Genomic DNA, 17338 nt, shown 5'->3' with positions numbered 1-17338 from the left:
GGAACTGGATAAAAAACAACCAGAAGGGAAAGAACCCAGGAATAAGTGCAAGCATGAGAGGTCTACCCATTCACAGACTCAGGAATTCCACGAACACTAAACCAGAAGCAGTAAGATACACGCAGAGGACCTGGTACAGACCCACGCAGGACCTGTCCATACTGCTTCAGTCCCCGCGAGTTCCTATGAGCTTTGATCATGTTGGTTAAGGGGACCTTGTTTTCTTGTGTCTTCCATCCCCTCTGGCTCTCACTATATTTCTGCCTCCTGTTCCTCAGGATTCCCTGAGCTCTGAGAGGAGAGATTTGGTGGAGACATTCCATTTAGGGCTGAGGATTTCAGGGTCAGAGCAGGTTGATGCTGTATAGGTAGTTATTCTGAGGGAAGTTTTAGTCTAGTTTTCCCCCCTAGGCACAGATTTCATTACTATTGTTTTGGTCATAAACCATTTCTAGTTCTTACTCTCCAACTTCCATCATCTTGTATAGTGCTCAGAGTATTAAAAATTTAAAAAGACAGCATATTTAACCTTAAAGACTAATAGATTGCTGTATCTGGGCTTTTGATATTTATAGCATTATAAGATATGGTGTTTTAAATTTATGCACGTATGTTCGTGTGTGTGTGTGTGCGTGTATGTGTGTGCGCGTGCATAAAGGTCAATCTGTGATCACAGAAATATTTAAAGAGATAAATAGGATGTTTTATTAAAAGAAAGATGAGGGATTAAATTATGTAAAAGCTGCAAGGGTGGGATAGAAGAGACTGATGAAAGAAATAAATCAGGATATTTTATATCTTTATGTGACGTTACATTATTACCTATAGAAGCGTGTCTTTGAGGCAGATCTTCTTCATAGTTTAAGGAAGTCAGAAACCATTTCAACCACATGATTTTGAGCTGGTATTTAAGTCGATATATATATATATATATATATATATATATATATATGATCTATCTAATGCATTCAAATATCAAGACTCCTAAGCTATAAACTGCTTATTTTGCATGAAAACAAATTCTAGCCAACTCTTCCAATCATGTTGTTCTCAACCTAGGATGGATAATACTGTACTTCCCCCTCCTATTTTCCTCATTACTTCATAAAAATGATTACTTTTCTCAGGGTTCCATTGTATTTTATTTTATCTATTTCATTTCGCTGAGCAAACACTCAGGTAACATAAGTCATAAGCAGAAACTGTCTGCTCCGATAGGGCTACAGACCCAGGTGGACCGGTTCCATTCTAAGGGTCTCAACTATTGGCCCTAACACTGACCTCATACTTTATGTAAGAGATATCAGTTACACAACTGTGTGGTTTACCTTGGGCTTACCTTACAGGGAAGAGTCTGCCACAATCTTTAACGTTCAGGTGGTAGAGAAACACTGCTCGGTTTTGAATTCCAACTGTGCTATTTACTAATTAAATGGCTCTGCCCTCAGATGTTAGCTGTCTGAGCCTCAGTTTCCTCATGGAAGCAGCAGCAGCAGCAGCATTGTCCATATGGTGGCTGTTTTCATGACCACATGAGCTAGGGCAAAACACTTAAAACAGTAGTGGCAAGAAGCAAGTATTAGTTAATAATTAATGATAATGATTAGCACTACCACTTTCCCTCCCATATGTATATAAAAGCAAGTGTCTGAGAAATTTATATTTTTGGTGACCACAGGTTTTTATAAATTTGCTATCCCATTTCTTCGGCTCCTGTACAAATTAAGTAGTTCAGTGGAAAAATCTCTAGGAAGTTAATGGGTTAATTTCTATTCTGTGTGTAGACTTTGGTACATATTATCTTTGCGGCTTTCATGAATAAACTACAAACATTTCCACGATACATACTTTGCTTTTTTATGGAACAGTCGTATAGAGATCATAAACCCCAAAGTCCAAAGTGAACACTGAAGAGTTTAAACCTAGCAGTAGAAACCCCCAAAGAAAAATAGAACTTTCTTGGATTCTTTGTACTCTCTGCTTTGCATGTAACACTGAATGCTGGGACTGGGAATTTTATCATAGATTACAGCCATACTTCTTCTTAAATTTGCCATCTAGAGAGGCTCATTTTGTGCACAGACTTACTCTGTTTTCCCTTCAGCACAACTGTATGACTTCCCGAGGACTTACAATATGTGCTAATATATTGGTACTTTAGGCAGTTTATAAAAAAAAAAACAACTTCAGCAGTTTTCAGACAGTTTAAAAAGACATATTCAGATTCACATATCACTTTCATTCAGGCTGATGCCTTAGACGTCAGACAACCGACAGTTAAATCAAGGTATTAATTTTAGTTGGAAAACTGGAGCTTCCATTCCTTACATATTCTGTCTTTTATCTTCAAGTTCACGAGGAAGATTCTAATAGAAAAGGCGACCTTTTTTTTTGGATTAAACTCTTTATAAAAGACTCAGGTCAAATGTTATGAAAAATTTAAATTGTGGAATAGAGAATTACCAAAAACTTTGATGTAATAGGGATTTGCACAGTTGAAGATTTTCATCAAATTATCACTATTTTGGATTTCAAGATGCTGTTTTTCTGCTGCCACATGGGGGCGCCACTTCAGCTGGGGAGCAGAGATTTCTGCCTTGGACTGTCAGCAATGGTCTTTTAGCTGTGTGTGGTCTTCAGGAAGGGATTGCAGGCCTAAGCATGCCAGTCTTTTTGACTACCAGTGCAGCGGCTTGGTTGGTTTACAGTCTCCGGTGCATTAGCCAGTACAGTTCTTACAATGTCATTTTCCTCTTTAAATTTTTCAGTTGAATTTTTTTCGTGTGTGTATGTATGTGTGTGTTCATGTTCATGTGAACATGTGTGTGCATGTTTGTGGAGGCCAGAGGTTTACTTTAGGCACTGTTCTTCAAACATGGTTCACTTATTTTTTTTTTAATTTTTAATTTTTAATTTTTTATTTTTTATTTTTGAGAATGTTTCTCATTGCCCAAGAGCTTGCCAAGTAGGAGGCCAGGCTGGATGGCCAGAGAGGCCCTGAACTTCCTCACCTCTGCTTCCTCAGTATTGTAATTTGCAAGTATGTGCTACTATGCCCAGCTAAAATAGGTCCTGGGGATCCAACTTAGGTCTTAGTGTTTGCAAAATAGGCCACATTACTGATTGAGCTTGTCTCCCCAGCTCAAATTTTGTTTGTCTTTCATGGAGAAGATTAAAAACCTCTTGGCAGCATGAGGAAATTAGCTCCCGAGGGCTGAAAGGTACCTCCTCGAACCCTCTGATATTAACACATCAAGAAACTGAGTTGATTAAGTAAGTGGGATAGGATCATAAAAGGTTGGGAGGGTTGAGTGGGGACTTAGCTCCTTCTTCTGAGCCAAGCAGTTTCTGGACATGAAGAAGCTAATCACACGTTCAGAGATGGAGTATGCAAGGGCACTCAAGTTGTGCATGTACATACAAATCAGTGTGGGGAAAAAAAGGCAGTGCAAGTTTAAACAACCAAGGAGCACAGACCATCGCTCCATGCAAGACAGTTCATTTTGATTATCGACAGGATCAGAGTGTAGATTTGATTAAAGTCAACTTCTGGTGGACTTCATGAATTTTAAATATTCAGATTATATTCGCTTTTACAAGTCCCCAGATCTAATATGGACAACATTTTAATGACATTTATTAGTTAAAGAAAAAAAATCAGCATGAATTTCTCACAACAAATAAATGGTTCTTGCTAAGTGTCAGACACTGAGAAGGTGTCTCCCTTGTGAAGAACACTGCCTGATTATAGCATCACAGTAGGCAAGCCTTTCTCCAATCAAGGGACTTAAATGCTAGTGACAACTTTTAAACCAAGTGTTTGTGGTTAATTCCTTCAATATTGCTCTTAGGTTCACCACCTGAAAGTTTGCCTGTTCTCTGCTGGTTTTGGTTTTCAGTAGGGTGAACATTTTCTTGGAAGATAATATAAAACTTAATTCCACCAACACATCTTTCTCAGGTTCTTTACACTTTCAGACGTTACAAAAAGAGAAAAAAATCACTTTATATTAACAGGAGAGAAACACATATTTACTTATTTGATCTTTGATACTCAGTTTATTGGGTAAAGCCACACAAAACGGGAATCAATAAGCTAATAAGTTGTGCCCACTTCATGTTAATAAACTTGAATTTGCTTCATTTGTGTCTCAAAAACAATCCATTTGCTAATTTAATCAGTCAGGACAAACATTTCCAATCAGTAAGTGATCTGTTTTTTCTTTTTTCTTTTCTTTTAATTGCAAAGTCTTTGAGAGTTACCTAACAGTAATCTTCATGAGTTCTTGGAAAGTAATGGCCTTGTAGCCTCCATAACTAACATCACATTAGAGACAGAAAGCCTCAGAGACCCCCTAAGAAGGTTGTTTCTTCATTAGGCGGTGGTGCTTAGACTCCCAGGACTCACTCTAGAAGCCGCTAGCTATCTGTGTCCCTTAGGCCAGGGTTCCTGAATGTCTAGACCAGAGCCCTGAAGTACTAAAGAATATGGTGTACTCTTGGAGTCTCAGGTGCTCTTTTGGCTTGCTAAACCGTATTTCCTAACTTTGGGGAAACAATCTAACCTCTCAGCTCCTAAAATGCACATAGCCAGACCCATATGAAAAAAAGCAAGAACAAAGATGCTTCAAAACAGAGCAGAAAAAAGTAACTGGAACAGAATGTGGCATTTCCCCTGGTCTGTTGCTGGCGGCCCACATACAACATGCTTAAAAATACCCACCCTGGCACCCATCTTCCTCATTTATGATGATGCAAGTGGACATTTAGAAAGCGTGGTATTGAGCAAGTACCCTAGCTAGGGATGAAGGGAAAAGAACTGCAAGCGAGGCTCCCAGTTTAAAGTTCATGTTGTGTAATTGAGCTCTTCTTATTGGCCAGGCTTTAACAATATTATTTTAAGCCTATTTTTTCACTACCCCAAAGCTAATAGTCTATCTGTCTGTCTGACTGTCTCTCTCTCTCTCTGGAAAATAATGATGGTGATGATTTCTTAAATGCAATCTGGATTTAAACAAACAAAAGAAACATGTAAAGAGAAATTTCTTCTTCTTCTTTTTCCTTTTTTTAAATGACCAAGCCAGTCATTAACTCTTTGTCGCCTTCGAGGTGGCTGTCTTTCTAAGCATTGTTTTAGTTACAACTCTATTGGCACATTTTGAAGTTTCCATAGCACACCCCCTCTACTCTAGTGGAGAGAACTCCAACAAACTCCTGAGAGTCCAAAGACGACCAGCAGGCTATGTATGCATTGTGCTTTGATGATTCTTGCTGTTAGCGTACACTGGGGGTTCATAACTGTTCTAATGAAGTTTAAACACTTCATGATGATACAGGGGAGTTGCAAAGAAGAATTGTGCCTAGGTGAAGTAAGAAGCTGACAAATCACGTGAGTATGGATTGATACACTGTCCTACTAATATCCAAAGTCATGGGGCCTCCACCGACAGTTTTCCTTCCATTCATTTCTGAATATTGTATTGTGGGCATCACGTTTTAATGCTTTGCCAATCTCAGAATAAAATGCGTCCTATGGGGAATCCATCTCTGCTCTTTAGTCTTTACTTACGGAGGAGGGAGGAGGACTCTACTAGTTCATTGCTAGCCATTATTTCTGGCTGCACACCTGGCTTCACTACACTGGTGTAATATATGCAGTCAGGCTTTGGGGAATTTATTTCAATTTACATACAGTCGTCTAAATCCTCTGGCGAGCTTGATGAGTGATCTGACACTGCCTCCCCAGCAGGCTCTGCCTTTGCTCTTGATGCTAATAGCCCAAGGCTCCAGTGGTCCCTCTGGGGAATCCGCAGTAGGGCTAAGGAGTCGGAAGAGGGGTGACTGCGGGGCTTGTTGCTCCGAAGATTTACAATGTACTCTTGCAGGCAGCTCAGCAACCCCCTCTGTGGCTGTGGGTGTCTGGTGTGACGGAGCGGAGAAAAGCTCTCTCTAATCTCCCAGTGCCTGCCTCTGTCGCTAAACCTCTCCCCTCCCTCCTGCCTTCCCTTCCTCCTCGCTCGCTCCCTCTCTCTGCTTCCCGTTTCTCCGGGAGTTTCAGTCCCTGAATGCAGCTGGAGTACCCTTGGCAATCTACACCCGGAGCCCGTGTACACACACACATACACGCACACGCGCGCACACACGCGCACACACATGCACACGCGTTGGCACACACGCACGCACTTCAGTTCTCCCCCCGGGGACGCGGCTCAGACCTTCATCTACCTGAAGTGGACGCCCCGACCGGACACTTCTTCACTTGTCTTCTCCGGAGGGCAGAGCATCATCGGAACGCGGGAGGCTTGCTGCCCAGTCCGCAACCTCACGCCTTTTACCGCCACCACTGCTTAAAGTGTCCAGGGTGGAGAAGGCTTCTTCAGGACGGATGCTCCGTGGCCGTGGGACTTCCTCCGGCTAGCTTACACCAGTCCTTTCCTCGGTCCTCTGGTCCATCCTCTCCTCTCCCACTGCGGGGTGGAAAGCTCCAGCGCCTTCCGGGCTGCCACCGCCGCCACCGCCGCAACTGTTTTGGCGAGCACATCCCACCCAGAAGACGGAACAACGCTGCCGGAGTGCGGGGAGCTGATGAAGCCCTAACTTGTCCCCCGACTCAGTCGCTCTCCCCAGCGCTCTCTGTCCTCTTGGCCGAGCCGAGGAGAGAGCAACCGCCGCCAGCCTGGGAGAGTGCGGCGCTCGGGAGGACAGGCGAGCCGCAGGCGCACAGGGGCGGGGGCGGCGTGTGCCCGGGCGCCCGGTGCTGGCCCGACAAGAGTAGCGCGCACCCGGCGAGCGACACGCTTCCCAAGTTGGGGCGCGTCCCAGAGCTGGTTGCCCCGCTATCCGCAGCTGTTGTCTGGAGAGAGGCGGGGCTGATGGGGGTCGTCTCGGTCGTCACTAGCCTCCAGAGTCTGTCTTGAGAGAATCTGAGCTGGCCTCCCTAGGGTCCCAGCCGGCGTCGCGCCCTCCGCCCGCGTGCGGTCTCCGATGACTGCGCTGGAGGTGGCCCGGGTGGCCCGCCCGCTAGGGGTGTCGGAGGGGGCGGGGGAAGAGGAGGAGGCGGTGTGATGGCCCTGGACGGCGAGAGGGGGGAGCAAGAGGAGGAGAAGAAAAAGAAGAAGAAGAAAAAGAAGAGGAAGAAGAAGGAGGAGGAGGGGGCAGAGAAGAGCAGTTCACCCTTTGCGGCCACCATGGGAGAAGACGACGCCGCGCTCCGGGCAAGCGGCAGGGGGCTCTCGGACCCGTGGGCTGACTCGGTGGGAGTGAGACCCCGCACCACGGAGCGCCACATCGCAGTGCACAAGAGGCTTGTGCTGGCCTTTGCCGTGTCCATCGTGGCACTGCTGGCTGTCACCATGCTGGCCGTCCTGCTCAGCCTGCGATTCGACGAGTGTGGAGCGAGCGCGGCGATGCCTGGCACCGACGGTGGCCTCGGGGGCTTCCCTGAGCGCGACAGCAACAGCAGCTTTCCAGGTTCTGCCCGGCGCAACCATCACGCGGGTGGGGAATCCTCTCAGCGTGAGAGCGGCGAGGTGGGCACCCCCGGGACCCCGTCTGCCCAGCCACCGTCGGAGGAAGAGCGGGAGCAGTGGCAGCCCTGGACACAGCTGCGCCTATCCGGCCACCTCAAGCCGCTGCACTACAATTTGATGCTCACCGCTTTCATGGAGAACTTCACCTTCTCTGGGGAGGTCAACGTGGAGATCGCGTGCCGGAACGCCACCCGCTACGTGGTACTGCACGCCTCCCGGGTGGCGGTGGAGAAGGTGCAAGTAGCGGAAGACAGGGCGTTCGGGGCTGTCCCGGTTGCAGGCTTTTTCCTCTACCCACAAACGCAGGTCTTGGTGGTGGTATTGAACAGAACCCTGGAGGCGCAGAGGCATTACAATCTGAAGATTATCTACAATGCCCTGATAGAGAACGAGCTTTTGGGCTTCTTCCGCAGCTCCTACGTGATCCACGGGGAGAGAAGGTATGGAGGGAGGCGGTGCCCTGCACTGCCCCACCCCGCCAGGCGGCTCGCACTGCTGAGTGAGCGCCGGTGACCTCCGGGACCCAGTTGGCTTGTAATATCCAGGAGCCCGGGGTTAGGGAAGGAAGCCAAGGTGAGGTGGGATGGTCCTCTCGAACCATAGGGGTCTCTCTGATGCCTGGCCTCTCACCGTTTGCTATGTTCACAAACTCAGCGATACCAAAAGATGAATACTGCTTTTCCTCTAGGTCGGACCTTCCTCTTCTAGACTGGTAATGAAGCCAGGCATTTGGGCTTTTGCTTGTTTCCCTAAAGGTTGCAGTTCCTAAAGGACGATAAATGTAGAAAACAACTTCTCAGGTTACAGTGGAGGGAAATAGTTGATAACCAAAGAGCAGGAAGCAGAGTAGCCCAGCTCTCAGGTGAAGTCAGACACGCCCCCTCCCCCTCACAAGCCCACCTCCCTTGACTATGGGAGATTCAGAACAAGCCCGGCTTTGGCTTTGTAAAGTTTTCCCAAATTGCAAGCTGAGATTTTTGAGCACAAAGAGAACTTGCAGGGAAAGGCAGAGCAGGGACAGGGCCTGGGGGCTGGGGGCTGGGGGCTGGGGGCTGCGGGCTGGAGTGGTGGTTGCCATGATCAGAATCAGAGAGAGGGACCTCTGAGGCACTTTGATCTCTCCTGAGAGTTCCTGGCTCCATTTGATTCCTCAGCTGCCTCCAACAGAAGTGACTACACCCAGAAGGGAGGGAGAGCTTGCAGTTAGTCTCCAATGCCTTTGCTGAGTTAGATTTGGACTGCATTCTCCTAGTTGTTTTTGAAAGACTGGGGCTTCAGAACCAACAATTCTGTGTCCAGGTTGCGCCACAGTTCTAACAGTTGTGAAAGTTTGAGGAAAGGGTCGAAGTTGACGATTCTTGCCCTCGATTGATAGGTGCTTCTAGTCCTGACTGCTCGCCACCAAGTGAACTACTTGGTCCTTATGGGGTTCATGCAGCGGGCACCACTCTGTGTTACAGGTGGGAAAATAGAAGCTCTAGAAAGTCATCCTTTGACATAGATCCCCAAGTGAGACCCAGATAATTTGGCCCCAGAGCTCATATATTAAGTTCTAACTCAGTGATAATAATAGTATTACTCTCTCCATTATAGGATCGATTAATATGGTCTTGAAAAGCACATCACCCAAAACCAAGCCTGCCTTATAGTGCTTCAAAGTTCAAGTGCGTGTCCTGTGGTAGTAAGCCGGTTGAACGAATGTATGAATGAATAAATGACTGACTGACTGAATGAATCTTGTTTTCATTGCATTTAAAATAACTTCGCTTAATTAAATGACTATGAGGCAGACAAACAACCAGGTTGAACTCATAAATGAAACCATCACCTATAGGTAGGATGCTAATTAGTGAGAGGTAGAGCTTCCTTTGACACTGAGTCCCTTAACAGCAGGAAGCTGAGGCTCAGAGCAGCCCCAGGGCACCTGAGGTCAACAGACTGTTGTCAGAGAATGGGAACTTGAACTTTGGTTTGCCCAGCCCTGCGCCACAGCTCAAGGTACTTAGAGACTCTCAGAAACAGTGTTTGTGGCAGAGACTGGGAAAAATCTCATTGTAGTGTGGAAGTGGACAAAAGTTTTATTATTTCTTGAGTGCTGTGAAGTCACCTCACATGACCCCTCCATGTGTTAGGAGTAGTGCGATAGATACAGCTTCCTGTGAGCTAATACATAACTCATTCATTTCCTAACACCCAAGACTGGGTATGGATAATTTAAACCCTTTGCCACCACTTTCTCTAACACAAATTAAAAATATTTTTAAGCCCCCAAATTATATAAAACATGCAGAAAAGGCACAAGAGGTAGGTTTGCATACTGTGCTTGGAAACAGGTTCGTCATGTCAAAATGTCAATAGAGGAAGTTTCATATCATCACCCATAAATCTTACTGTGGTGAGAAAAATACTCCCTCTCAAATTCTGGTTTTTTTTTCCTTCTTTTTCTTAAACCATGCCAAGATGTATTTGGCAGAACTCAGCTTGTTTTGGTCAGTGCTTTCAAATTAAGAGGACTCTAAAAACGACCAGATGTTTCCACTTGCCCTGTAACGGATTTCTTGTGCCCACAGTCCATATTTGTATTCAGACTTTCTCCTTCAGTTTTCCCTAGAGATGTAAATACTTTGGCTGGAAGTTTAACCTTCCAGCACGTGATGAACATGTGCTATCCAGAAGAAATGCAAGGTTCAATGTTTACGAGATCTCAGGATGGGTTTATTTCTAAATACAATCTTAGAGAAAGTTTATGTCTTCCAACCCCAATAGCCAAGTGAATGTTATAATTTATTGACTGTTATGTCTGGAGTATATAGGGCAAAATTAATATTTTTATTAAATTTTATAAGTATAATAATAATTTCACAACTATGTCAACATTCTATATATTAACTTTTGTTGGTTTTGTTACTGTAGCTACTTAGAGGATTTTAATGTTGACCAATATTAGGAACTTAGCCAAAGATAGCCTATTATTGACTGATTTTTGTCCTAAAATTTCAACATAAATTGGCATTGAAAAACCCATTTTCGAAAAGGACACGGATACAAACTCAGAATTTTCATTTGATTAATGATTACAGATCTTGATCTTTAGTTAATCATTATTTTTGCCAATTTAATTATAGGATGATTTCTGTAATGAGAACAGATACTTAATCTGCCAACAGTGGTTACACTGGGTAACTAGAAATGCTTACAAGAGCCACACCACAGTTTCCTTTGCTTTGGTTAGCCCTGTGGAAGCAGTAACTACTTGAGTACTAACTGATCATTCTTAGTTTAGTCCCATTTCTCAGAGACCCTATAGAAGAATTGTCTTTTTCATTTGTTTTCTTGAGAAAGAGTCGCATGCCTAGATTGTACTTCATGAGCTGCCTGCCATAGACGAATGAGTGGTGGATTTCTAGGTGTGTACCAACCTATTTAGCAGTAAGAAAGATCTTTGGCAAGGAGAGATTAGACTATGTTCTATGATGCATCCTTTGACCCCTGGAAGTTTTTATCCTCCACTACATGCTGGAGAGTGCTCAAGTCTGTCTTTTGGGGAAGACTATGTTTCCCCACACGGTAGACAAACTTCTCAGTGAAGCCCACGATTCCTTAATCACAGGCAAATCTTCCATTTTTATTTATTCAGTTGGCTAGGAGAAAGCCCATCACTTGTTGAATACTGGAAGTAGAAAGTTATCCTAAAATTGAGATTAGTCAGAACACATACTTTTTCCCCAAGTACATGTGCATCAGGCAGATAAAAGGGATGTGTATTTATGCCATCATCTCTTACAGGAGAATACACTTGCTTAGAATTAGGCAAAATGTTCATTTACCTGAAGTAATTGCCGCTTTTGGGTAGCCAGATGGTGTGCACACCCATGTTCAAAGTAGGGTACCTTAATTTAGATCCAGATGGTCGGATTGAAGGCGGAAATTTACCCAAAGTAAATGAATATCTTATTCACTTTTGAAAAGGAGACTATTTTTCTTTGACAAACTTTGATTGGGTCTATAATATGCCAAAGTGACAGAAGTCAGAATAAAAATAGACGTTCTCTTTCGGTAAAGGATTGTTTAGAGAAAAACTACTATGATCTCTGGAAAATTGAAAAAAATAATAATTCTTGTGGTTCTCAAAGAGAATCAGGGGTCATTCTTTTGCCAAAATCTGTGGGATATGGTGGACTTTCTTTCTGGGTAGGCATATACTCCTCTGTGGTTTTATTGCACACAGTTTGATGCTTTGTATGTTTTTTTTTATTAACAACCAGTTATGATATTAGTAAATGCTAGAGAACTGAGCACGTTGTTTTGATGTTGAAGAAGCCTGAGTCCTTCAACTCACGTTGGTGAGTTTTGCATACCTAAGTGGGAGAATAGATGATCTCCTCTCCTTCTCTAGAAGGCTATAAACTGAAAAATCGAGAGAAAATCTATCTATATGTCTGTCTGTCAGCCCATCCATCCATCCATCCATCCATCCATCCATCCATCCATCCATCATCTACCTTCTTATCTATCTATTTGCTGAGAACTCATTTTTATATGATTCCCTAGTAGATTTGGCTCAATGTTTTCCTGTCAAATACACATAGCCATTTGGTTAAACTGAGGCCAGTACTAAATTCTGGTCATAATTCAAAGTGCTCTCCATAAGGCCACAACAGCAGCAGCAACAAAAGTCCTAGTTGTTAAATAATGATTCATTCTTGTAGAAAATGCTTCACAACTGGGCTTCATCTTGTGGTAATTTATTTTCACGTATTTATTCTTTTGTGATAGCATCCCATTTGGTCACCTGTTATTGTGAGAGAGCACCTGGAACCTCTGAAAAAGTTAGATTAGTTGGAGTTTGTTTTTCTATGTATTCACCACCCCTAGGAACAGGTCCTATCTGTTCAGGATCTCTCTCTAATGAAAATGGGTTTGTTATTGACTTCCCCAGTACTTACTTGCTTTGTACACTGCATGCTTTTTTTCAACTAACTTTTACTAGTCTGTGTGTGTGTGTGTGTGTGTGTGTGCATGTATGAAGGACTCAGCATTTCAAATATGGTTTCAAAGAGTAATAATACAAAACCAATAAGAGACAGCTATTCACTTTTAAAACTTAAATGTGCCACCCTCTGTAACCCAGGACATTCCCCCCTGTCCTTATATTTATGCCATCTCAGCAACAATGATCCTCAGTCTTTTCAACCAGCATAACCATTGCTGCCATCCTCATTACAACCCGCACATCAATATTCTCTCAATTTCTTATATGGTCTTGCCTGATTTTATTTTATTTTATTTTATTTTATTTTATTTTATTTTATTTTTGTTAGTTTTTTCAAAGCTCTCTGCATCTCAGTTTTCATCACTGGAGAGTGTGGGATAATTCAAGGATGAAAAACTACTCCTGGCTCTCCTTGCTTATCCCAACAGTCTTAGAAGATGCATGAACAGACACATATGGAGGATGGTGGCTGGGACGTAGCAGGAGTAAGGGGCTGGGCAGGGTGCAGGGCCCAGGCTTCCTGCCTTTTCCACCTCTAGGCCTTGGTGTGCCTGGAAAGTCTTGACTTAGGGAGCTTGGTTAGCAATGTGCAGGAAGGGTGTGACTGGGTCTTCCCAGTGTGCACCAAGCCCCCCTCCCTGTGATGGTATAGACCTTTTCTCATGAAAAGGAAATAAATAAATAAACATCAGTCAGAGGAAGTTAAAAAGTACCAGTTATTTCTTTCTTTTACATTATTACTATTGTATAAGAGTTCCTTTTTAGTTGTTCTGCTGTGACGAAAAAGTATGTATGTATCTATATACTTATGTATGTATGTATGCATGCATGCATGCATGAATGTATATGTGTTGTTATTATTTTAAGCATGGGCTCCTCAACCTGCCTACCTGACTTGCCTACCTCTGCTGTTGACAGCTTCTGTGATCTCGGCTGGTTTCCCATTGTTTCCTGTTTGGGGTCCTCCTCTGGAAAACAGGGACAATGAAACTGTTCAATAGAGTCTTTGTGACAACGGTGTGGACACTGAGAATCATGTCTGACAGTTTGTAAGAACTGTGGACATTAAACGTTATTGAACCATTTCCATGATTGGCAATCTGCTATGCTGGATTGATGGTTTGTCTGTGGGGTTTTACCATCCTGTGGGTATTGGGGGCAGAGGGGGGAGGGGGGAGGTCACAGTAAAGGAATGGCCACAGGGTTCTTTCCTCTGTCTGCTGTTTGCCTGGCTGTCCAAGCAGAGTTCAAGGAGGCAGTGTGGGGGAGGAGGAAAGGCTTGAAAGAAGAGAGTGACAAGAGAGCTGTAGTGTTTCATGGTTACAGAATCCCAGGCTGAGATCAAACCTTGTGAACTAGAGAGGACTGAGGGGGGCAAAAGATTGTTGAGCAGAAGAACAGGCAAACTCTTTTATTATGGCACGGCAGCCTGCCAGCAGTCACCAAGCACAGAAGGCTCAGTGCAGCGCCATTATAGCAAGCAGACAAATGCTAAGAATCGAGAGACTGGGTCTTAGGCTTACGTATTGCTCCCAAGACTTCATGTGGATTTTGACAGTAGCTATAGTTTATGACACACAGTGCCTTGCCTGTTTCCAATCTACAAAGAATGAATCTGAGACACTAACTTTATTTATTCTTATAAAAACCTATCCTTAGGACCCGGGCAAGTAATCTTAATGCACTATAGTACTCTTCATCAATGCTGACCCAGTACTTAGTACTCGCTTCTGATAAGAGTATTTAGTACTGCATAAATGGGAAAGCAATTATGAGTATTATGCTCTGTTTTTATAACACGAATTATTCACATATGCACCACTTCCTACATACATATTGCTGGCATTATTGCATTATGTTTTTAGTTTACTAAAATGGTTATTTAAAAAATAGACTACACACTTGCTCAGAGCATTGAATATTCAGCAGGAGTGCTTCTCTTCTGAAGTGGCAGAGGTTTAATGACTCATTGAAGTACATAAAAACACACAGTCTAAACAAAGACCCATTTTGGCTTAAAATGTTTTTGTCATTGAGTAACAATTTGCATTTTGATTAACAACCTAAACTTGAAATGGTATGTATGTAACTTTCATGACCTTGTCACTTGGTGGACTCTCAAAGGGCATGTGTAGCTTCAATGTGACAAACCAGTCACTGTGATGAGCAGTGTTGTCACTGATTTGGGCTGGTGGCATTTGTGTCTGACCTTGAACTCTTGTGACACTGGAATGCAGTAGCAGTTGCTATAGAAATATCTGTTGGGGGCTGGAGAGATGGCTTAGTGGTTAAGAGCACTGGCTACTGTTCTAGAGGATCAGGGTTCAATTCCCAGCACCCACATGGCAGCTCACAACTGTCTGTAACTCTGGTTCCAGAGGATCTGACACCCAACACCCTCACACAGACAGACATCAATGCACATGGAATTAATTAAATAAATAAATCTTAAAATTATCTTTTCGCTGTATGCTATGTGCTGAGTACCTAGATGAGGCCCACACGACAGCTTTTTAACTGTGTGCTGTCACTTTGCATGGAGTTCTCTTGGTTCTGTTGGATTCTAATTGAAAAGTCATGAATCAATCTTCATGCTAAGTGTTATGCAAATGCTGGCGTTCTCTGCCTATTTTACCTTTATGGGAAAAAAGGCAAACTGAAAATAATGGAGCAGAAACTGTTTTGTATCACATACTGTAATTTGTTGGCAATATCAACCAACGTTAATGCATTACTTCTGCTAAATGTTATTATAATGACTTGACACAAGTAACTTGCCTGGCGAACTTCCGCAGGAACATGAAATCAATTCTTTTTGTATCCTTCAGAGGCAATGCGAGAGATCCGAGCCCTCCCTCTTATGTCAAAACGTCAAATAGACAAATTGTTAAGAAAAACATCAAATAATTTATTTTAGATAGATGAGAATTAAAATATATGCATGTTGCTTACATTTTTTTTCTGGTTATGCTAAAGTGACACTCTTGGAATGACACCTCAAGACAGTCACTTTAGGGAGTGGCATTTTTTATGCTAATAAGCAGATTCATTAAAAGATAAAAAAATGACATTTAAAAAAAAAAGCCAGATCAAGAAGAAAATAGACATTGAGACGCTTGTCCCTGTTATCTTTTCTTCTGTTTTTCTTTTTGCTGATTTTATGTGAGTGAACATTTGTGTGTGTATGTATCTCTGTGTGTATGTATATATGTGTAAGTGCATGTGTATTTGTGTGTGTGTATTTGTATGACTATGATGTGTGCGTCTCCTATCCATGCTGTTGTGTAAAAGTGGCTTTATATGTTAATTAATTTCTTGTGTTTCTCGTACTTGGCATTCTGCCACTCTCTCAAACTCACTTCAAATTAACTCAGGCACCAAAATCCTTATTTTCTTTTCTAAACTAACCCTTTCTAGAAGCCTCTCTGATGTCTCAAATGACAGAAAACAAGAAAGAAATCTCCTTTTCCCCCAATCGAAGGTGATCATGAAATGTTTGCACAGGAGATGAAATGATGTTTCTAAAATCCTACAGGTACTGCTCTCTGATGAGGGCATCTGCCTGACACTGGTCCTGACTATTGGAGAAGAGAAATATCAGGGTGAGACAGGTGAGAGGCAGACACTGAAGCTCAATAGGTCCAGGGCCGGCCAAACAGAAGTAGATCCACACGTGTGTCAAACTCTTTCTGAACGGGTGCTTTCTGTGTTCACTACGGTTCGCTCACAATCTACTCACTGATCTTTAAGCTTCCATCCAAGTTTTCAGGACAATCCTCATGTTCCCGTATCCAGGAAGCCTTTGAGTTATTGGGGCTACAGGTTCCCAACAGAGGCACCTTTATTCCAGAGGAAAGCTACAGAAGATCCTACCGGCTGTAGTGGAAAGGTACATGGCTTCACACGATGAATGATTACCCAGTCGAAAATGCAAGTAATGTCAAGGCCAAGAAGCCCTGCCTGAGCAAATACAACTTCATACATTTTCCATGTTTGCCTTAGCTTTTGGTATAACACCCCCTTAGGCTTGTATTTACATATATTTTCATGGTTTACACACCTTATAGGAAAAATAAAAACCATATATATTTCTGTTTTTCTCCCAAACTTTGACACTCAAAATTGAATTGAATGAGAGGAGCCAATACTTGGAAGAACATGCAGCACCTACCTACTGTAGGTGTAATTTAATTTTTTTTAAAAAAGAAAACTCCATATTTGGGGAATATCTTATTTCTAATTGTCTAGTTATGAGCTCTTGAACCTAGAAAAGCCTTTAAATGCAACCCGGTCTATCTGCCTTTCTTTACCAAGTGACCGCTTTTGATTTTTCTAAATACTGAATTAAAATTCAATTGCTGTCATCCTCAGGTGCCAGACTGTGAAATTGGTATTTCCTCATTTAGACATTATCAGAATATATGGTAGCCCTCTTTGCATAGATATATACTGTGTATATGAATTCATTAAGAATATTAACTACAGAAAAAAAAAAAACCTACGGGATGATCTTGATAGCTCTTTTCAACCCTGACTTAAACTGCTACCATCCCTATCAATATTGACCAAATAAGGCAAAAAAGAGACTGAACAACATATTTCCCGTGCATGAATATCTGGCTTATTAATTTCTTATGGACCAAGATATATTTAGATTTTTACCTCTAGTAAATTCCTGCTCTTTCTTTACTTAATGTCAAAGACATCTTATTTTTTAATGAAAAATGAATACATTTTCATTATAATGTCTTTGATGATGAACTACAGAAGTGTTTTTCTGCTACTCTCTCTCTCTCTCTCTCTCGCTCTCTCTGTG

At 42.7% G+C, this 17338-nt stretch overlaps 1 protein-coding gene across 1 annotated transcript in view; it reads left to right on the top strand.

Annotated features, from left to right (window-relative positions):
- The first annotated feature begins 7062 nt into the window (after positions 1-7062).
- Positions 7063-17338, top strand: part of Trhde (thyrotropin releasing hormone degrading enzyme) — a 398108-nt gene continuing 387832 nt past the window's right edge. Inside the window, exon 1 of the mRNA XM_021175200.2 lies at positions 7063-7969. Within this exon, the coding sequence (XP_021030859.1) occupies positions 7065-7969 (905 nt within the window). The 5' untranslated portion in view covers positions 7063-7064. The remainder of the gene's footprint in view (positions 7970-17338) is intronic.

This window comes from Mus caroli, chromosome 10, assembly GCF_900094665.2.
Source record: "Mus caroli chromosome 10, CAROLI_EIJ_v1.1, whole genome shotgun sequence".
NCBI lineage: Eukaryota > Metazoa > Chordata > Mammalia > Rodentia > Muridae > Mus > Mus caroli.
The sequence above is the reverse complement of the archived record's forward strand: the minus strand, read 5'-3'. Positions and strand labels throughout refer to the sequence as shown.